Genomic DNA, 23,070 nt, shown 5'->3' on the forward strand with positions numbered 1-23,070 from the left:
TCAGTTCTCCTAGTTTCGCCTAGATTTGTTCCAAGGTGGCAATACTGGGGCTTCAGTTGTTTCGAGAATCGGCGAAAGATGGCGTCTCAAACCTCGGCGATGGTTTTCAAACCAATGCTCTTCTCTCGCCAGGTTCTGCACTTTTCCATCGTCAAAAGGAGTGTCCTTTGTCCTTCAGATGTAAGTGGACAGAAGAATCCTGTCCAGAAGAGCAGGCTCTCCTATGCTATGATGTGGCATGTTCTGCGTTTATCACTACACAAACACATTTGGATCAAGCTTTGAATTTATCATGACCTGGAAGACTGAGAGCCTACACAGACATCACTGAAAGAAGTTATTTCTAAAGAACATTACTTGTTGTCTTTTCAAAAGGGTACAAGCTGGTGTTAAGAATGTGGCTTCTTTTTATGGTGCTGGTATAGTTAAGGTAAATTCTCCCATGACATACATTAAGTGAAAAAGCTTCAGCATACATTCCTTTAATTAAATAAACACTCATTTCAATTCAGAAAACAGCAAACATACTTAAGAATATTTTTACTATGGTAAGGGTCACCTAAAGATTTCATTGAAACTGAACCAGCTTAGTCAGATCTTGTGTGATTACCTCTAATAGAAACCAGAAGCTCACAGTGCACAAAATAACAAATACATGAACTCATAATTTCAGAGTTGACAGAAGCTCAATTTTCCATTGCCCTAAAAGTGAACTGAGAATTGTAACTGCATTTCTTAACCCCGAGGCTTTGCTTTTCCAATTTCACTCTTGTTCTTTGTCGATGCTGTAATCAAGAGAATTACGCCTGATCATAAAATCATTTGAGCTGTTTTTTTTGTTGTAATTTAATAAAAGCTTTGTTGGGCTGAAGCCTATTACACCTGTGTAAGGACAAGGAAGTCATTTGAGGAAACACGGCAGACAACAATAGACAATGACGGTAATTGTGGAACAAAAATGTCTACGACTGTTTTATGGGTATGTAATGTTTGTTTTTGCTTTGTAAAGCTTCATTATCTGAGCGTCTTACATAGAGAGGCTTGTAACCTTGTTTTTTTTGTTTTTTAAAGGTTTCTTTTTTGGATTTTTTGGATTTTATTTTTTGGGTCACGAGAGAGAGAGTGGGGAATAACATGTGGAAAAGGAGCCACAGGTTGGATTCGAACCTGGGCCGTCCACTTGGAGGACTACAGCATCCGTACATGGGGTGGGCTCACTATCCACTCGGCTACTGGTGCCCCATTATCTTTGTTTTTAATGATGGGACTATGAACCAGTTTATGGTTCAATGGTTGAAAAAATTGAAAGCTTGCCAAATGAACTAAAATAATTACACAAAAAGGAAAGTTTGTTTGGGAATAAAACGTTTTTGGGGCAACAGTGATTGTTGCAGATACCTCCTACAGCATGTTGCCATTAATCACAGCAGATCATTCGTCGGCAGTATCTGCCTTGCAAAGCAAACTACTCTTATTGTTAACAGCAAACACAAAACAGCACACGGTGTTAATTATTCACTCAAAAGACAAAGGTCAACAATGATCGTTTTCTCTTTCGTTTCTTCAACATTCACATACGACGACGCTGACTAAAGACAGGTGAAATAGAAACGACTCGTCAAAAGTCTGATTCAGTTACTCACCCTGAGAATCTCTCTGCAGATGTAAGCGGTCCAGTCCTCTTTCAGAGAGTTTCCCTTGGTGTTCTTGATCAGGTCTGTGACCGAGCCGGCTCCACAGAACTCCATCACCAGCTACGAATATACAAGGATAATGAATAATGATGACTGGTTGGCAAAAGAAGCAAAACCTGTTTACATTGTTGAAATATGCAAGTAACTCCCATTAAAGAACCTATTGTATGTAGAGAACCAGTGAGTTAGTAAATAATACCACCTGTTTGTCAATGCACTGTCATTGTCATTTGTGGAAATAGTTTCCTCAATCTGGGTATAATCATAAATAATCACATTTCTAGACCCCTAAAGATGCATCAATATGAGGCTGCATATGTATCAATAACAGCTTTAAAATATTAGTACGGGTCTGATATGAAAACAATGTATTTTCTGAATTTGATGTAGTGAATATTTAGCCCATTTGACATTGCTTGTTCAAGACGGGACTGTGTATATATAAATGTCACAGAGTTGGCATCAGAGGTAACAACACAGGCGAAACAGTGTCACTGTGAAACATCAGAGCTGGCAGGACAGATCAGGGCTGTGTCTGCAAAGTTTGAGTGTGTGTGTGTGTGTGTGTGTGTGTGTGTGTGTGTGTGTGTGTGTGTGTGTGTGATTGTTTATACATCATGCCTCTTGGGTTTCCACAACACTGTAAGGCTATGAAAATCACACACAGGGACACCTACTGTATAATACACTGTTGTGGGGTTCAATGTAAAAGCACAAAGGTGGAGTGTCAGTAGAGCTTTGTTTCAGCGCTGTGGTTTAATCTAAATGTAAAAAGGTCTTGTGTTTTTTCTTCAAATTCAGTTTTTACATTTTTGTGTTTTCAGTTATTTCTCTATTGTTTGTTGTTTAGAATTCAGATAAATATTGATGCACTTAATTGACAGTTCCTTACATCGGACATAAAAACTGTCTTCTTAGATTTTTCTAACACACAGTTGTATTTTTTTTTTTTAACTAACCCTTTAAACCATTTAATGTATTAATGAATTCATTAATTGTGTAAAACTGTCTTTATCCTTAAGAAAATACACATGACAGTACCAATAATCAAATCATTGTAGTAGCATTAGTAACCCAGAAATATACATAAATATACACAGACAGTTATGTTGCACTCTTCGCAAACACACACACACAGACGACTCAACGAGGTCACGAGATAATACGAATGAATCCAATCCGTCTCTTGACCCAAACACAAAGTATCCATTCTGTCCATCACTCTCCTCCGTCCATCCCTGAGCTGCCTCGTTCCTTCATCTCTCCTCTCCTCTCTCTGCCCTTCATTTCATCCACCCCAGCATTACAACCGCAGAGATATGCGGGCAAAAGTTCAGCTGGTCAGTTTCTGGCTCTGCTTCAAGCTCCTCTCATCATCGCTCTGGATTACACGGGGAGATAGGAAGCTGGCAAGTAATACCCGAAAACCCCCTCTCTGATCCTGTGTGTGCATGTGTACCCTGACACGCAAAGACAAAAGAAACACTCATAGACATAAGGGCATATGCGTCAAAGCACATAAAAAAAATAAATAAAAAAAAACACCCACACGACGAGCTGCTGTTGAGTCATGTGGAATTATGCATGCAATAGCTCCGGCTGCTTTGTGTGTATGCATATATTTGTGTGTCCTACTGTTGTTGTGTGATGAATGGGACCAGATCAGAGAAGAGAGAGCTCCCTGAGATGGCGTTTACTCGTGATTTATTGCAGCGGCCTAGCCAGCTGCACGCTTATTCATACACTTCATATCTTTCACACACTCACGTTAAGCACATATTCCAATGCAACACCAAAACTCCATAAAACTACACACTGTAAACATAATAGTGACAAATGGAACGCCACTTCTTTCCGTAGCTATTTTCTCCCCGTGTTTCACTCCATTTTCACACACGCAGAGCTGCAGAAATGCTGACAAGGAAACATGCAAAAAAAAAAAGACGGGAAATGGCGGCGTACCCATAGCTGGTCGTCAACGCCGGGAGGGTTCTTCTTAACGAACGCTCCGTAGTAGGTGGCGATGTTGCGATGGTGGCTGTACTTCTTCAGCATGTTGATTTCTGCTTTGATCTCCTCTTCCTCATCCTGTAACACATGATGGGGCAAAAAAAAAATAAAAAATCAACAGGTGACCGCTACTGTTGACTCCCGCACGGATGTTGATAGAGCAAAAGGGATGAAGTCGTTGACGGATTTACAATTTGAATCCACTGATGTTTAGCTAAATGCTGTTACAATGGAAACAGCTGGGATCTAAATATCCCACAACAACAGAATTACTTTTTAATTACTCTCATTTTAGCGAAGGGGGGGGGGGGGGTCACTGACACACAGCCAAAAGCAAGTGTTTGAAACAAGTTGTCATGGCGGCAGTTGGTTACGTAGCACTGTAATTTCTTATTAATTATGCACAATGATGGAGAATTATGCCTCGATTACTCCAATTTAACGTTCATGAGTCATGGAAACAAAAACACTTGCTTTTAGTAAGCTGATTTTGTACAGTATCGGCTCATTTAGCTCGCAATTTTGCCCTTCATTTAATTTTGAATGGTTAATTAGAAGGGTCTTATTTGTATTGGATTCAAGAAGATTTTTGCACACGGAGTCATTCATACTCAATTTAATTCATCGCTTGTTCTTCTCTTCCTTTGGCTATTTCGTTTATTCATTCACATACGTCTGCATATGTTCATTTGTCATTCATTCATTTAACCATTCATTCATTCAGGTTCCTTTGCTGCCTCATTCCTGCACTCCTTCATTGTTTCGCCGGCAGCTGAGCGCAAACAGCGAGGCGTAGGGTGAGAGGATCTCTAAATATAGCTGAGATTCCCTCCTGCTTTACAGACACGCCTGAGACCACACTGCTGTCCTAATACCTCTAGCTAATATTACCATGGCAATAGGCCTGTCCTCGTTTCCTCTCTGCCACATCACACTCACACGTACACACAATCGCTAGCTCTGACTCATCGCTCTTAATTAGATGACACGGTCGGCGGTGGTATAATCACTCGAGATGATTTTTTTTTCTGTGCGTGGGTATGTGCACGAGTGTGAAAGGGCTTAAGTGTGCGTGTGTGTGTAATGTATGCGTGTATCTTACCCCGGTGACATCCATGACCTTGATGGCTGCCAGCTGCCCGGTTTTAACATGGCGACCCTGGTGAGAGGAGGAAAGAAGGGGGACAGTCAATGACACAAGGAGACACAAAAAAAAAGGATGGAGGAGATATCAATGTCTGCTTTAAATTAGCATTTTTCTCTTTCACTGTCAGCCTGAAATACAGCATTAAAAAAAAAAAAAAAAACTTCCAGAATGTGGAAAATACAGGTAATAAAATGAAAACACTTCACAACAAAGAGACAGAATCCAAAAGACATCAAAATGAGTGAATTCCCAGACTGATTTACATGTTTTCTGATGTTGCTGAAGCCCCTTGGGTTTCACTCCCTGATGTATAAGATTGCGAATGTGAAGCTGATTGCATAAAGAAAGCAACAGCCAAGTCAAAAAAGTCAAAGTGATATGTGACATGCACACGTTTCACAGACCTGGTGACATAAACACAGATTTTGATCAAACTATTGGATAAGCTAGCCAAACAAGACAAGACTCCTTTTAAACCATTTCTAATCGTATTAACTTTAACAGGGTTTTACTTTTTGGGCAGGAAACAGTTGGCGATGCTGAAAAATGGATAACGGTGGTTAAACACGGTTGACAGTCAAAGAAGGACAAGGAACAAAGAAAGACAGACTTGGCAGCGTTGTGTAATATTGAGGCTAAGAATCTGCCTGGGGGGGGGGCGGGGGGGGCTAGGAGGCGAAGAAGCGAGAGATTGGAAGCTGGGGGCAAATGGACGGCCCAAGTGGTTTGTTTTTTTTATACAGAGCATCTGTGGTTGTGATTAGCTAATGAAGCTAACAGGGCTAGAGAGAGGCTAAAAAACACTGACGGCTATTGCTTCCACCTGTCTGGACTCGACTGATTAGCATGTTACAGTCTGAGCAGAACAGCTTAGCATTAGTGGCAAAAACAAAGAAATTACAAACACACAGAGTCAAAGACAGACACACACACACACACATGTACAGACACACACACACACACACACACACACACACACACACATTCAAAAACAAGGGCAGGACTGTTTTCCTTCTGGAATTCTTGTAAACCAGATGGCATTAATGTTCTGGCTCTGAAGGGCCTCCTGAGGGCTTTAATCGAAAGGCTGTGTTGATAACGAGTGCTAACGCCAAAACAGCGGCTACGCTACAACAACAACAACAACAACAACAGACACAGAACATAGCTAAGACTTGATAGTTTCCTGATTTCACAGTAACAGGACCGTCTCTGTCCAACTGCTAGCGGTCTCCTCTCTTCATAATCCATTTTAATGTTGTTTTAATAGATCAATTGTACTCAAGGGTTCACTAAAAGTCATTATACTTGATGAATAGCTTGCAAGTAGCCAGTTACTCAATAGCCTATACGCAGCTCTTGCAAAATGCAAGCTAGGCAGCTCGATAGCTTTCCTGTACTTTTCCAATCACGCTTTAGAAGTGGAACCCAAAGTTTTTAACTTAAACATGACTGAATCTTCAGGTTCAAAGCAGGTGAACAAGCGGCGTCTCTTGCCTACTTTACAGAAGTGGCAAGAGTTGTTGTTCTCTTTTTTAAATTGAGGAAGTGCTGATGCTCGCAGAGCTGTAAGTAGGAACCTAACCTTTATCAGTCCATTTGGTTGGTTCTTGCAACACGACTGGGCATGATGCTAACATCACCTGAGGTATCAGAGTGAGGAGAGTTTAAAGCAACGACTTAAAATAAAGTATGAGTTTAACATGATAACTCATTGTGTTTCAATATAGTACTGCATATTGCAAACTAAGCAGCAGTGGATGGTTGGACACTGTGATAAGGCTTCTTTTCTCTCTCTATCTCTGTCTCTGTCTCTCTCTCTCTCTCTCTCACACACACACACACACAGTCCAGATTCTGTGAAAGTGAAAGAGCTGGAAAGATTGAACAGGGATTTCTCATTAGGATCAGACTGCCCCAATTCCACAAGCACAAGGGCTTGCTTTGTTGGAGACCAACAAAGGCATTACAGCCACTTACAAACCAGAAACTCACGCATACACTTAGAGACAGACACACATGTGAAATACAAAAAGATCTCCTTTTATAGCTCCTCACACAGACAAAAGAACTCTTGCAAACACCCACACATGTGCACACAGAGAGACATGAAAAAAGAGAGAGAGAGCGAGTGATTGAGGGAGTTGGAGAGAAAGTGTCAAAAAAAAAAAAAAAAAGATATTGGACATGGACATAATCAGAGCTGGATAAAGATTCATTACTCTGAGCCACCTGACAACCTCCATCTCTCCTCCCCTCCTACAGCAGTAATGTCATCCCGCCTTATTAAATGACCAAGTGTGAAAGGTGCAACAGAAAGGAATTAGCACTGTCCGTTCTTCTTCATCTCTCGCTCTCTCTCTTTGTCCTCTGCCTGTTCATTTATTTCCAGATTCAAAGATAAGCCGAGGGTGGATCTGGGCGGTATGAATGTCAAATAAAATAGTATTTAGCAGTTGAAAAGACAACGTGTGAAAGAATGATGAAAAACGATTGGATTGAAATAAGACATTTTAAAGCCGTTTATCAAGCTCAAATGTTAAATATTTTCAGGTTTACAAATAAATACAATTGTTTTTCTTAAATCTGTATATTTTTAGAAATTAAATTCATGTTGGTGTAGGACCTTTAGTCACACAAAATGAGACATTTTATGACTTTATCTTAAGCTATGGAAACTTTTAAGGGTCATTACCACAACTCAACAAATTAAAGTAGTAGTTCTCATTTTGAGACCAAAAAAATATATTCACCTTTAACTCTCTTTTTGAGCATTTATTAAGAAGGATCATATCCTCTGATTTCTTAAGTGTCAAGTTTTGAGTTGTGCCACAGTTAGCTTAGACTTAAAGCAGGGGAAACAGTCAGCTAAAACAGTTAGCTTAAGGTTAGAAATTAGATTACACCGTCTCTCTGGTAGGGTATTTGTGCTGTTTTTACTGTTGTTGCTAACAAACCTATAACACAACATAACACAAAACTAGCCTACTTCAATAATTGTCGTACAAGAAACATACTGCTAGCATGACTTTTACTCCATTTCTGTTTGTTTGTTGTTTCTTAAAGGCCGAAGTTGGGCAACACCATCTTCATTAGCTAGCTTCAGAAGTCTTTGTAGCTTTTTTTTTTAAATTTAAAACCATCCCAGTCAAGCAAGTTAGATGTTTTTTTTCCCCCCGCATTCAGACTTCTTGTTCTTGGTTAAGCTAAGCTACTGGACTCTGGCTCGATGCTTAATACAGGACACTGAGGGGGCCAGCAATCATTTGAGGGAATACACTTTCTGTACTGCAACAAGTTTAACTGTGTCTTTAATCAAAATTCATGATAATCATTTAAATAAAGATATTCCAATGTTGTTGTTTTTTTTGATAGCCTAATCTTTCTTTCTTCTTTCTTTCTCCGCAGGCGTCCCATTCAGATAGAGGAGCTTTGTGCCACACAGGCCTGTTCATCCCTTCCTCCACTTGTTTGTTGACTGCTTTGCCTCTCTGACCTAGATCCACGTTTTCTCCCTCTCTCTCTCTCTCTCTCTCTCTCTCTCTCTCATCCCACTGATTCTCTCTCTCATTATCAAACCCTCTTAACTTCTCACAATCTCCTCTTTATATGCCTCTCATTATTCCCCCCCGTCCTCTCCCTTGGATGTCTCGCTTCCTTTTTTTTTTTCCCATCCCATCCCATGTCTTTTCTGTCTCCTTCTCTCTCATGCCTCACAGCTCAGACCAGCAGCCTGTGAAGCTTGGGTCCTTCATGAACATGACTGAGCTGAACACTAATACCTTTGAAACAGCATTCAGCTTTCAGCCCGACAAGCAAATATGACACAAACCGAGAACTCTGCAACCTCTTTCACTTTGCTTCCTCTGATACGTCTAGCGCCTTCTGCAAACCACAACGCACTGACATGGGCCTGGGTATGTCTGTAACTCCAAAACAAACACACCATGTGATCATGCACACACGTGTAATACTTCCTTTATGTCATTTTAGTGAGTCTGATTTGCATTATATATCATATCCTTCCTTTTTCTTACCCTTCAGTGGTATTTTGACCGCAAACCATAGCCAAACACCTGTCACTCACACTCATTCACACAGAAGGAGCTGTGATGCTGCCAGCCCAGGTGTGTGTGAGCGATAACAGACCAAATTGACTATGTTTGTTCCACTTGGATGGCCCTGCTGTGGTGGAGACAGCAGACTGATACCGAACTGATCTCCAATCAGCCTTCAGGCGCCCGCATCATAGAAGACTCATTACTTGGCCTCATCCCTGCGGATCAGTGCTTCTAAAACCATCGGATTGGTCGGGGGTTTCAAAACGGAGTGTGGGTCTTTTTCATCTGAAGGCTACAAGCAACAAAACAGAAAGCTTCATATTTGGTCAACTCGGAGTGAAACTAAGTGAGATGTGTAAAAAGCTGTTAAATGTTTCAAAAAAAAAGCAATGACTAGGTTTTCCTCTAAAGCAGGGGAAATGATGCTTCTGTGTATTTGGTCAAAGCACTTTGTGATGATTGATCCAAAGGGAGACATGATGATTACAGGCTGGGAAATATCTTTAAAAAACAACAAACGCAATCTAATGCTATTACACAGGAATTGCATTGCATTACAATCTAATTCTCTTAGGCTTAAAATTTCTATTTTTCCTCGGGCTGTGTCAAAGGTTTTTCATTTCTTAAGTACATGTGAGGGCTGAAAATATTTACTTTTATTCATCTGAAAGGATTGTATGTTGTCTTTTTTGTCGATGGAGTGATCATTTGGTCAACAGTGCAACCCAACAAAAGGTGATGTCATCAAAAAAACCTAGACTTAGACACGCATTTGTATTACATACAAGAGGTCTGGCGATCTTGTTACAATGCAACCTGTTTTTTGAGCCTGATTACTTCCTTCAAGACGATCATGCTCTGATTGAGGTAACAGCTCATCATGTCGTCTGTGTATCTGCAGGGATGCAACACAGAATTTAATTTGTCCGATGTCATCTCATCTTTCATCTCATCTGTCCCCTTCCGTTTGAACCATGAGGGAGGTGTCAGACTGTCACAGAGTCCACCTCTCCCACCAATTATCATCTACACATAACTATGATTAATTACACCTGCCAAGTGGACGTGAAAAGCCCGTAAAACACTCTATACGCAGAGCATGTGCCGTGTGTAATGGTGCCCTTTTACCTATTTTTTTTTCTGCTGCTACACAGAGCTGAATGTTCACACAGACAAACACACACACAGGAGTGGAAGGACTTGCAGGCTGCAGAGGGAAGCATCTCTTCATCTTTCTTCTGCAGCCTCGGTTAGGTGAGAACCAGCCGGCTTTTAAAAACAACCCGCTGGATATCAGCACACCAAATGCTTCTGTGTGAGAAATACTTCTGAAGTTTGACGTGTGTATTTTTTTCATTTTTTTGCATGCACTCCAATGCCCTTGCAGAGTCAACAACAAAGACACTTTCACTATGCAGGACACTTCCTGTTGTAGCCTAGCAACAGACTTTGCTGGCCTGTGTACAGTGGGCACGACACTTTAACATACTGTACATACAGAAACTCTTAATTACAATCTCATAAAGACAGAGCGTAGAAGAAGGTATATGATGGTTTTACTATTTAGAAGCAGAGATCAGGCGGAGAGGAGGGAGGTAGAGAGAGCGACGTGATTGAGAAATGAGGGAGGGCATGAAGAGAAAAGCCGTTAGAGCTGGATTTCATCGGCATCTGTCCTCAGTGTACGCTTGCGGTGTGGCCAAGCTGCAAGGTCATCCAAATTTTACAATGAAATGACAAAATGAATGAGCTCCGTACTTTGATTCTTACTTTATTGAGCTTTTCTCCACATTAAGTGAAAGCTTAAAACCTACACTTGTGGTTCTGCTTGTCTCGGTCCATTAGGTACGAATGACATTACCTGAGCCCATTTTCAAAAGACTAGAGTTAGATGAACTTTTCTAGCCACATTTACAAAGACTAAAAATCCCCTTTGAGAGACTTTAAACGTACCCAACATGATCATTTTGTCTGATAATTTAAATTTTGTGCTAAATTCTTTTGGCATCACAGGTTTGCAGCTGGTAGGACGATGATCCTAAAAAACTAGAGTACATGGTTCCCCAAAGTATTTTAAAAGAGCAAATGAAGAAGTATATAGACTTTGATGGAACCCATTTCACACACTATTTGACATAACTGTCATTGCTTTGGCTTTTTATCAGAGTGTTATTCAGCTCTCCTGTGCACACCATGCTTTACCTATCGGTGTGTTCAAGAACAGGACTGCAGTATCTGAACTTTCAGAGTCGGCTGCTAAAATAAGAACTTCATAACCACAACAATAACCAAATTCAAAAGATAGTTCTCATGTGGCCATGCTTGCTTAATAACTTATTTGTTTCATTTCACATGAGCTAGCTGTCTTCAACATGCAAACTTAAACACTTACTTAACAGTCCCCAGGACATCAAAATATAGGTCAATGTTTTTCACATGAATGTCTTTTGCAGATAATTATTTTCTGACAAAAGATGTAAACTGGGGCTTAAACAGTTATTCAAGCACAAAGAATAAGTTCATCCTGCATTGCACACACTCAAGATTTGATGTGTAATGAATCACTCTCTCCAATTGTTATGTCCCCATCTTTATAGCACTTGTAAAATATCATAAAAATCATAGTTTGTCACTGTGTTTGTGTAAATGTTCTCACATGTTCAATTTGAAATGCCAATCAAAATCCAAGAGTCAAAGTCCCTCCCTAACTGCTTGTTTTAGAAAAGAATATATGTCAGTATAAGTTAGCAATAAGAACTTTTTTAACTATTTGATGGCAACTTTAAATATACATCTGGTAATGAGAGAGAAAAGTGACAAGTCTAGTTAGTCTGCATTCAATAGTTTCAGCCATTTTCATTGTTTCAACAATGTTGCGTAACCGTCGATCTGCAAGCGACATTTCTCCTGCTTGCAAAGGCCCCTGCAAAGATTCAGTACAAGCTTAAGCATATGAATGCACACAAACACACTCAGTAGGAACAGATTGCCAAGAGTCTGTAGCTAACTCTTTGTAAAAAAGGAAATGGGTCACACCATAATCCCTAATCTGTGCCGTCATGATAATCCATGCACACACAAACATACACAGACATCAGGAAAGAATTGACTGAGTGGTAGCTGTAGCTGTGGCTGTATGGGAGAAGTGGGCTATGGCGCACGCCTCTGGGCTTTCACTCGGTATATTTCTTCTTCTGTCTGTCGCTGTGTGACAGGCGGGTCGTAGAGGGAGATTTCCCACTGCTGTCACACACGCACAATCTGCAGTTTGGCTTGCGTTAGGGTTGAAGGATTTCAGACAACCGGGGTTTCAGTCGGTACCCTCCTCTCAACACCCACTGGTTCTAGTCTGCAGGCTTACAACCCCAGCATGCTAGCAGAGAATTAAAGCTACTTTCAGCCAACAAATGACACAAACACAGTTCTGCTAGAAGGAGTCAGAAGAAATAAGAGGGCAATACTCCCAGACACACCTCATTGCAGTTCAAACACCTGCAATCACTCCGCATTCACACGTGCTCACACACACACACACACACCCACACACATACACACACACACACACGAAAGCTGCTGTGGAATCAGTGAGGCAGTAAATAAAAGTGACAAAGGCCTCCATTCCAATCTACTTCTGCACCGGCCAGGAAATATAGAAGCACCCCGAGGCTGCTCGCACATGAGGGAGGAAAAGAGAGACCGATTGAGACGGGAAGAGATTTAAAAGGCGAGAACGGCGAAACAAATACAAGCAGAGGGTTTGTGGGAGACAAAGGTAGTAAAAAGAAAAGGGAGGCAGAGGTGATGAAAGAAGAAAAGAGGAAAAAGAGGAGAGGGAGAAAGATGAGCGCAATGATCTGTAGAGAGTGTCTTTATTGATGGGGGAGGTATAAGGGGAAGCAGGGTTGTTGCAGGAAGGAGAAACTGAATTTCAGCAACAGAGAGACAAACAGCGAGCAAGTGTCAATTCCCCTCCAAATGAACCCATATTATTGGCTAAATCCCACTGAAACAATAATCTGTCAGCAGCCTGAAATATAACCTGCCCACTCACAAGCTAATTGGCAAACCCGCGGGCTGATAAATGTACAGAAAACAGACTAATCTGGGGTCAGGGAGAGGATTTGCTGCAGCGCTAAATAATCACAACTATACCGGCAGGCAGGCAGACAGACAAAAAGATTTAAATAAGACAAACACAAGTCTGGAAACAGACAAAAGAATATATGATCAGTGAAAAACATCTGTCACTCCCCGTGGAAGTGTGATACATTGGGCTTGAAAACAAAACGCAAGTAAAGCTTAGTCCATATGTAAAGAGGATCTGTGTGTGTTTGTATGTGTGCATACGGTCAGACAACAGTAAAAGCATGTCCTCATCATAAAACATCCTTTAACGTGATGGAAATAAATCAACCCTGACAGGATCAACACTCACTGGATGAGCATGAATGTGTGACCGAAGCGTATTTATAGAAGGCATTTGAGGCTGACCCAGATTAAATGAAACTCAAACTTATATAAACATATGTGTTGTGCGCTAATGTTGCTCCACAGCTGGGTGTTGTTGAAATCCATCTAAACATCTGTGCAACCCCCCCCCCCCCCCCCCCTGCTTTCTAAAACTCTGCCCCGTCCTCAAACGAATATATTACCTCACTGAGTGGCTAACTCGCTTACAAAGGTTAGCTCAATAATGCACTTACTGGCTAATTCATTCTGTTAGCCATTGACCTGCCCACTCACTCACTTATCTCTCACTTTAAATCAGAGTTTCTGAATGTGTCAGAGTCACGGCACACGGATAAAACCAAGCCGAGGAAAATCGAGCCAGGGAGTCAAGAGCATTTATGAGAGAGCGAGAGAACACTACAAAGAAGGATGAGGAGGGCCAGGAGCATGAGGAGGAGGAGGAGGAGGAGGAGGAGGAAGGTTGCAGTGAAGAGGCAAAGCGGCAGGTTCAGCACATCAGCATCATGCTCCAGTGGCTCTGGAGGTCAAGCGAACAACCGAGCTGATTTACTGTACTGACTTTCGAGGTGAGAAAGAGGAGAAAGAGCTGAGCAAGGGCGCAGAGAAGGACAGAATTTACCATACTCACACAGCCAGCAGCCTTTTTCTACGACACACAACTCGGAGGGGCGGGGTGGCATAATGTGAAAATGTTCTACTGCTGTGTTCGAGGTTTAAATGCCTATAAACGTATGACAAATTGTTTTTATTTCCCCCCTTTCCAGATTCCTCAGAAACTGAAAAGACAATTGACAGCAATAAAATGTTGGGACATGTGCATACTGTAAGTTAAAACAGCACAATTCATAACCCGTTAGCTACTGTACCGTTAGCTTTTAGCCACTTCCTAGCTTACAGTCATGCACGCCAGGGAAAGGCAACATGCTAACATTACAATATTCATGTTACACAATGGGCTACTACAGGAAGTAGTTCTAGTTTTAAGTAAGGTTAGTAAGTAAGTAGGTGGCTGAGTGCTTACATTATAGTTTGAAAAGTGTGTCACTGCTGGCCAACTACAGAAAATAGGTTAAATTCAAGTTATCAGTAGTCCAATGTTAGCTAGGGAGTGGCTGAGTGTTAAACAATACAGTTAGTATGTGATACACTAGAAAATATCCCTCTGTTAGCAGTGGCTGAATGCTAACAGAGGAATACAATTCTAATTTATTGTCTATGCTAGCTAAAAGTCTATACCGTATATCCAGTTTTCTGACATGACTCATGCTTTTCATTTCCAATCTTTTCAGTCTCTGACGAAGACACATTCAGAAGAGAAGGCAAAGCAGGAAGAATAATAGAGGCAGAGCGGGTTATTGACTTTACTGTTGATGAGCAGCTAGCTTGTGAGGTAAAGCCTTGGCTAAATGGCTCTTTATCTTGCACACATGATCTGTAATGCTTTTTTTGTCCCACTGTTTAAACCCAAACAATCCACTGACACATCACGCCACTTTTAGCTAACGTCTTTTGGCAATGATTTAAAGGTTCTTATATTTACAAAGAATCCTTAATGTTTATTTTTCATTGTACTGTCTTTCATGGTTAATTCTTTTAGTAGCCAGTTTTCTAAATACATGATGTTAAAACTATGGAACATCTGTATGTACTTATAACTCTGTGTCTATTAACAACTGAAGCACCGTAGTATTTATTTAACAATGCATTTACTTACTTGTATTTAACTTTCTTTAGTATTCTTTTACATTATTTATTCTTTTGATGAATTGAATTATTCACAAATATTTGAAATACTTTGGCATGTTCCTATTCTTTCTTCCTTTCTTGTGCTTGTTTTTGTTATTTCTTGTTTTTATTGAGAAGTATTTGCACTTGTTTTAATTTATCTATTCGTATTATAAAGCCTTTATAACAACTTTCAATGAATGAAAGGTTCTTTATAAACAAAGTGTAATTATTGTTGTTATTAGGGGATCTGATTGGTTAACGGGCAGTAAGGGGAGGAGACTGAATGAAAGACAGACTGGGAATGAATGATTGTTATTGGCATCCGGCAGAGATAATTGACCCCGGTCTGGGTGACAGGAGTGCATTGTGGGTAAGTGGGGCGCATGGCCTTGGGGAAGACAGAGTGAGGATATGGGCTAATGAACAAACTGCCAGGTGTGAACGTGAATGTGTGTGCGTGTGTGTGTGTGTGTGTGTGTGTGCTGCTGAATATGGGTAGAACAAGCACATCTGCTGTTCCCACAGTAACAAGCAACATCCACCTCAGTCACGGTTCACAGTTCACTCATAAGGACTCAAGAGATTGAAGTGTGAGTGTGTATCTGTGAGTGTTAAAACGTGTGTAGACAAACAACAAATCTACAGCAATAAAGAGGGTCAATGACACGGTGTCAAACTGTAAACAACTTCAAATACGACACAACACAACACTGGGGACATGCACTAAGTATTACAACCAGTTCACACATAGATCCAAATAATGTAAACACAGAAAAACACAAACCATACCCACACCTTATTTCCTGCAGATATTCCCATCTAAGACCTACCAGCAGCATCCCTATTAGCACTTATGCTAACATATAGTAATGCATACATGTTTTATATCAACATATGTCAGCTTCCTTTCATGCCAACGGCAATCTAGTGATAACTACAGAGACTGTGAGACGGAGTCATTTCCTCTCGGTGTGCAGAAAATACTACATCTGAAGTTGATGCCAACGTTGAGACTAAGAGAGCCAAATTACTGGGTGTGAATGTTTTTATCTTGCTTGAGCTTCAAACCAAAGGTGAATCTTGAATTACTGAATTCTGGTGATTGATGAAACATGAAGCATTAGTGATTGGACAAAAAGTATAAATTTAAGCGATAAAGTAACCAAAAATTATGATAATCTTTTTCATCATCATTAATTAGAACCATTTTGAAAGCTGTGAATGTTGAGCCGATAACAGCTTTAACAATTAAAATAATTTTAGCAAGTCCAATCAAACACTTTTTATAAAGCACGTTAGAAAAGGAAAAACAGTCGAGGAACGTGCTGTACAATCAAAAATCAGACAAAAGCCATTCTCAAACCAAAATTAAAAGTTTGGTTGGGCCAGTGTTTCATACAGATGTAACACATTTTAGAGTTTGAGGGCAAGGACTGCAAAGGTGCCATCTTTTACAGCTTCATCCATCTCGGCATAATCAAAAGGAACATGTCTCTGTGTGGGCCGTTTATGAAATGTGTGGCACAAAAAGAAATCAGTAAGGTTTGCTGATTTCTCAATAGCAGTTTTAATGATGGACACTTTATCTTTATATATGTAGCATTTACTACATAACTCCGTTGTACAAGCTTGCACAAGTTTTAGTTATGAGGATATTTTTACATATTAATATAATTATATTAATACATTTCATCCCTGTCTCTACTAGTACAGCGAGCAATTAGAATGCGTTTAGGTCGGTTTATCATCAATTCATCAAAATGTTGGGAATGACTGGTGCCAACCTTACACTGTATAAAACATGGAAGTAGTTACATTGATGTCACCTATTGGTTTCAAAAGAGGCATTATGAAGCTCAACGATGGCAGCCGCAATGGAAATGTTGACTTCAGCAAATTGTTTGGCTAATCTAGAAACAGTAATAAAGCAAGCAGTTTCTGAGGAATGAAAAGAAACATGAACGAGGCTGACAGTTTTTGGTCAGAGACCAAATTTAGCTGGATAGAAGCCTAACCTTGTAAAAAGAGTTACAACAAAGTACAAAGTTACAACACCTCCGCAATGGCTTAAATGTTCAAAACAGAAGTTTTCAGCTTGGGGCCAACTTGATAAAAATAAAGTTAAGCTGAAATAAAAAAACATTTTATGCACAGTGGAAGAAGTCATAACACTGAGTAGAAAATGTAATGCCAAACACAGATTTGACAAGTTCCAGTATAATAAGTGACTACTCTCACAGCGATACACACTGTGCATGCTGCTGCTTTGATCTTCTTTCCTGCTGAGAAACACTCGCTGGAGGACTTCAGGACATCAAACAAAGAGGGATACATGACGTCACCCTGTCTTCCATCCTTTTTGGGAGTCTCTTATACCAAGGCTTTCACACCCCATGCTGCGTTTTAGAGCTGTGTGTAGTTTTTTGTGTGTGCGTGTAGGAACATGTGTATTGGAGGTAGAGAGGTGGCTGTAACGAGCATGCATAGAGAAAAAATTCTCCCACAGTCCTTTGCAGCATGACTTCCAGCAGATAAGGAAGATAAAAAAACAACTTTGAAGTTTTATGATGTTCTTAAGAGGGCAGAGGAGGGAGAGGGGGGCCAGCGGGGCAAAAGAGGAAGGGGCACTGCAGGTAAAAATGCACTCACACAAGGCAGTCTGTCCAGTCAGGTCCAGTTTGTTTGACTACTGTGAGTGCTATGTACCATGCTCTAGGACACTACACTTTCCCGGTCCTGGCACGCAGTGGTGACTCTAGGGTCTGTTATGGCCCTAGGCAAAAATCAATTGGGTATAATTGCGCATACTCGAGGTTTCCTACTGTCAGTGCAAAATTTGCACATTTAGGGCCACTGCTTTGGTTTAAGTTTGTCAGGCTTCAAGGGTCCCCCTACTGGTCTGGGGCCCCAAGCAGTTGCCTGTCCTGCCTGTTCACAAACAGCGCCTCTGCAAACACGATTAGAAGAGGTTGGCTTCTGCACGGTACGGTTACTTGTGCACGAGAACAAGCACGGAAATGCTATGTGGACATGACAGATCCCCGTGTTACATAATCGAGAAATCCAGGATCGTAAGAGGACAAAATTACAAAGTCAGTAAAGTTGGGCGATCATGATTCAGCACGGTACGGGGCGCGTGGGTATTCTAGGAGTAGTCGTACATGCAAACAGAAACAGGAGGCCAAGACACTCCATACATGCTCCTCTAAACCTCCTTGTTCACACACATATTAGTTGATACACACACACACTCTGATGCACCAGAGTGTGTGAATGGAAACCTCTTTACAGAGACTCGCTGTCACAGTGGGTGAGCATATAAAAGCCCATACGGCCCGGTCCCCAACGTGGCTTTGTGTGTGTGTCTATATGAGTGTGAGTGTGTGTGTGTGTGTGTGTGTGTGTGTGTGTTGTTGAAACTGGTGAATATTTAAAGAGTGTGTGGAGCACTTTGCCTGAGGAGGAGCAGAGTGGATGGTGTTCTGTCATCAGGGAGAAAAAGATTGGTCTGCTTTTTTTTTTTTTTTTTTTTTTGTTTTTCTTCTGCGTCTTTCGGCTCTTTCTGCATGGCGACAGCAGAGTCACGGCAACAATAAACGCACACGCGCACGCAGGAAATGTTTTCTCGTTGACGACAAAATCGAGGAGACAGTCGATGAGACTTCGGGCTGCATGTGTCATCACTCACATGTTTGTGCAGCGTTTGTGTACTTGTGTCCGAGATATGATTAGTTGCCCCCCTCGAATTGTCCTTGAATGCATCAGGGAGAAAAATTACGTGTCCCGCGGGAACGACCCGGAGCTGTGATTAATCAATTAGCTGATCAATAAGTCTGTCATTCAATAAGTTGTCCTGTCAGTCAGTCATTCGGAGAATGTATCGGCCAATGGCTGGACGGGGATGCTCCCTTTTCACGCCTCCCCCTTTGTCCCGAATTCCCATAAGCCCCATCAAATATTCACAGGCATCAGAAAGACAGACAGAAGGGGACGACAGGACTGAAACATAAGCGTTATAAAACAAGAAAGGAGTTGAGTGAAGGGCGAGGAGGAAGGGTTAAAAAGATGAGAGTGAATGGGGGAGACGTGGAGATGTAGAGTGAGGAAATACTGATGAGGGAGATGATGAGAGAGAGAGTTACAAAGGAAACAGTAAGAGAGGAGGACAGAGAGGGGAGAGAAGTGGAAGGAGAATGTGTTTAATTATTCAGCATTACCCGTGTTCTCTATTTATGGCCCTTTTAGAGCAGCCAGTAGCAGCTATATATACACAAACTGTAGGCAAAGGCTGCTCCCTTAAGTACAGCTCACCAGGGAAGATTCAGTCCAAAAAAAAACAGAGGAAACAAGAAGAAAAACTTGATTATGAATTGATAAGAGATGTGCAGAAGCCAGGGATGAAGAAGTGAGGGAAGGGATGACAAGACAGAGGAGGAAAAACAAGGGAAAGGAAACCGCCACGGAGATGTAAGATGAGAAAGGGAGACGGAGGAAGAAGTCGAGCTAAAATTATCTTTTCGCCACGGATCCTCGTCTATCACTGTTCTCGGCCAAACTATTTTTTGCTGACGGGGAAGCTGCAAGAAAAAACAACAACCTGGAACGACTTTTCATCGCATTTTTTTTTTAATTGAGATGAGACTTCGGCAGAGAGAGAGAGAGAAAGGGAGAGCGAGAGAGATAGAGAGTAAAGAGCAGTGTGGAGCAGATTTGTATCATTTAACTAGATGGGTTAATGGAATTGTTGATAAACCTGTTATCTCTCATTGGCAGACACACAGAAGTGCTGGTCACCTATGACATAAAACACTGTGCCAGCCCCTATGTAGACACAAAGGAGCATGTATGCAGGGTTTTCTCACACCTCTAGCTTTATTAGAGTGGGAAACAAATATCAGTATGGCAATAAATTGGGGGTCTAACCTGCAACCAGTGCAACGAGGCCTCCAGGCCACTGTAAAAAATTAATGGATGAAGCCTGACTGACGTCACCCATCTGTTACTGCAGGGGGCTCTGGAGGATCATCAGCAGCAGCCACCATGCTGGAAGTCTCTGCCTTGCTCTCAGTCAACAATAAGGCAGTCTAAGAGTTGGAGCAGAGGCGGTATTAAAGACGCCTGACGAACGGCCGTTCAATCAGGTCAGCCTAGCACCCAACTATGCATAACTCTTCATAAAATCAAATGTTACAGAGAATTTCCCCCCCCCGTACAGTGTGTGCCCATGAGGAAAATAACTATTTAGACTACTAGCGGTTTTTTTTTGATCCAGGCCAACAACTTTTTATTTAACAGGCATTTTTGCTTCCACATTGGCTTCATTTTTGAACACCGGTGGTTGCTGCTTGCCCCATACATGGGACGCCTGCTCTGCCAACCGAGCTATACCAGCGCCCAGGGCTGAAAAGGGTTTAAGAAGTGAACTCTAAATAGCAGTGAATAAATCCTGCCATTAAATGTTTATAGGGACATTTCGTATTCTTCGGTTAAACAGAAAACGTTATGTTTCATTATATAATTGTTTTACGTACCGTGTACTGTACCGTATCATGACATATTCCACTGTATTGAGTTACCCTGTAGTTCCCACCCTTACCCCCCCCCCCCTTACCTCTTATGTACATATCATGCACCCAATACAAGTGACTGCAGCAAAATGAACTTTTAGAGTCTGTTTATGCTGCAAGAAAAACTAAAGTACCTGAAATGAGAAAGTGTTGTGACCTGACAAAAGGAGAGAAAATGACTCATACATCCTGCATATATCTGTTTAATGTCAAAAGCATTACCTGTTCAGGGAGGTGGCTGTTTTTAGCTTTTACCTGATGCATTTTTCACTCCATGCAACGAGGTTATGAAAGTTTTAATAAGCCCAAAGGTAAGTCTACATTTGTCTATCCACGGATATGAATAATTCAGTTTCAGTGAAATGAAAAACAGTCACTTTGCAGTAAGGACAATTTGATTAACTCTGCTATGCACTTTTATCTGCTTAAATAAAATAAAAAAGGGACGAAAAAATAAAAGCTATGATAGAGGAATTGTCTCGTGATGCTTGTTTTTGAAAACTGCTGGTAGAAGAAGAAGAAGAAGAAATCAGAGCACAACTTGTTCACTTGAAGTCAGTGTTCACACAGATACATCAAAGCTAAACTGGCCCCTCGCCACTAGAGCTAATCTAATTTATTTTTGGAATCAAAGACGAGTAAACTCATGTTTACAGCGCTCCTGACTTTGTATCTGTGTATGAGAGCCACACTCCTGCATGTGTTCCCTTCTCAAGTATTCACTGATCCATACTGACGATGCCTCAGCAGTGTACGTTCTTATATGCTACTTTTTTTTTCTGATATAACAAGTGTCTAAAAATGGTTCAGCGCGAGCAGGAGCAATTCCAGTTCACTAATACCCAGCAGGCTGAAGGTCAATTTATCATCTGAGTGAGTCACAGATTCACCTGCTCACAAGAAGCTGATCCTCTGCAGGCGGAGACGAGGGATCTCAACCGCATGAGGAATTTAAAATAGATGGCATTTTTGCTCGATTGTGCCGCTTATCTGTGTGTGAAACCTATCTCTTCTAGTTTGCATCTTTATCTGCTTCTACAGCACTGAACGGGCAATATTTAGAAGCATAGACAAGAATTTGGAACTTTTTGTGTTGCCTTTGAACTAATAATTCAGGCCTGCAAGTAAAAAATGATTGTTATAATACATTTTGTGGAAAACTCCAAACTTGAAGTTATTTTGCATCCTTTGATACATAAAAAGCAGCTGATATTCAGCTAAAACAACATTCTGAGCCACATTTCCAATCATTTATCAGCTCTCTCAATCTAGAAGTATGGAAACAGCACCCTTTGCTTTCTGGAAATTGTGCAAGGTGTTGTTCTAAAAGTATCAAATTAATTTGGAAAGAAAGCTTTGAGTGTTTCTGCACCTGATGTCTGGAACAAACAGAGTAAGCTTAGAATATAAACCCCGGAAGTTTTTGGTGGAAATTGTTGAATCCAGGCTGTCTGAGTATAAAAGTTTCATTGATTGAAAGTTATTTTAATACTCTGTATGTGTTCTGAAGGTTGTGTATTGAACTATGTGTTAAAGCCTAAATTCCACCTGATGCGCGTTGGCTCTGTCTCCAGGCCAACCGGTTTATTTTCAGAATGAAACAATCTGTTTTGATGGTTCAGAACTATCCGTGTTTGTCGTTGTGTTTTTTAAAGGGTTTCCACTGATAACGCAGCCTGTAGGTGTTGGCGTACGAGGGTGCACGTAGCCGTCACGGATCAGAGCGGACACCCAATGAACCCGTATCTGGTGGAAATTTCAGTGAAATGCTTTGCCTGAACAGGTCTCACTAGTTAAACAGACCTGAGATCTCAAAAGGACAAACCTGGGGGGGGGAGCTCCTGCAGCTACATGTCCGATGTGCGTGGGCTCCCGCTGCCTTAAAAATATGTGCACATTGAAATCCTCAGGAAACAAAACAAAGGTAGAAATGTTTGATTTGAATTTCACCCAACACAAGATGAATCACCTTCATTAAACGGTCCACAGACTATAACACACACTTTGACACCCGATCACAAACCAGTATGGATCAGCTGTATCTGCCACAGACCCAACAGGCCGGTGCTGTTGCCACGGGCGATCTTTGGCTCGGTAATGTATCGGAACAGAGTGGCTGAATGTCAGCGAGTAAATGAGCCGTGACTTTCACCAAGACAGCAGAGTCAGCAATACACGGGTACGCATAACTCTCCTTTTTCTCTGCTGCTTTTGTGGGGTTTCTCCTATCTTCTGTTTCGAACACACACACACATTTCAGGAAGTCTTTCCAGAAGTGTGGAGAAACATGTCCAACCTCTGACTGACCTTTCATCTGACCTTATCAGGTGTAAGAAAAGCTATTCTCCATCACCACCTGACCTTGACTCCCTGCTCCATTAGACTCTCTCTGT

At 41.2% G+C, this 23,070-nt stretch overlaps 1 protein-coding gene across 18 annotated transcripts in view; it reads right to left on the reverse strand.

Moving 5' to 3' along the window:
- Nucleotides 1–23,070, reverse strand: part of tnika (TRAF2 and NCK interacting kinase a) — a 68,035-nt gene that overhangs the window by 30,285 nt on the left and 14,680 nt on the right. For all 18 annotated transcript variants that reach the window (XM_065966271.1, XM_065966269.1, XM_065966267.1 and 15 more), the window contains exons 3-5: nt 4,807–4,863; nt 3,657–3,782; nt 1,644–1,754 (exon numbers count right to left, since the gene is read on the reverse strand). In XM_065966271.1, coding sequence (XP_065822343.1) covers nt 1,644–1,754; nt 3,657–3,782; nt 4,807–4,863 — 294 coding nt within the window. The remainder of the gene's footprint in view (nt 1–1,643; nt 1,755–3,656; nt 3,783–4,806; nt 4,864–23,070) is intronic.

The sequence above is a fragment of the Labrus bergylta genome, chromosome 18, assembly GCF_963930695.1.
Source record: "Labrus bergylta chromosome 18, fLabBer1.1, whole genome shotgun sequence".
Classification (NCBI taxonomy): domain Eukaryota; kingdom Metazoa; phylum Chordata; class Actinopteri; order Labriformes; family Labridae; genus Labrus; species Labrus bergylta.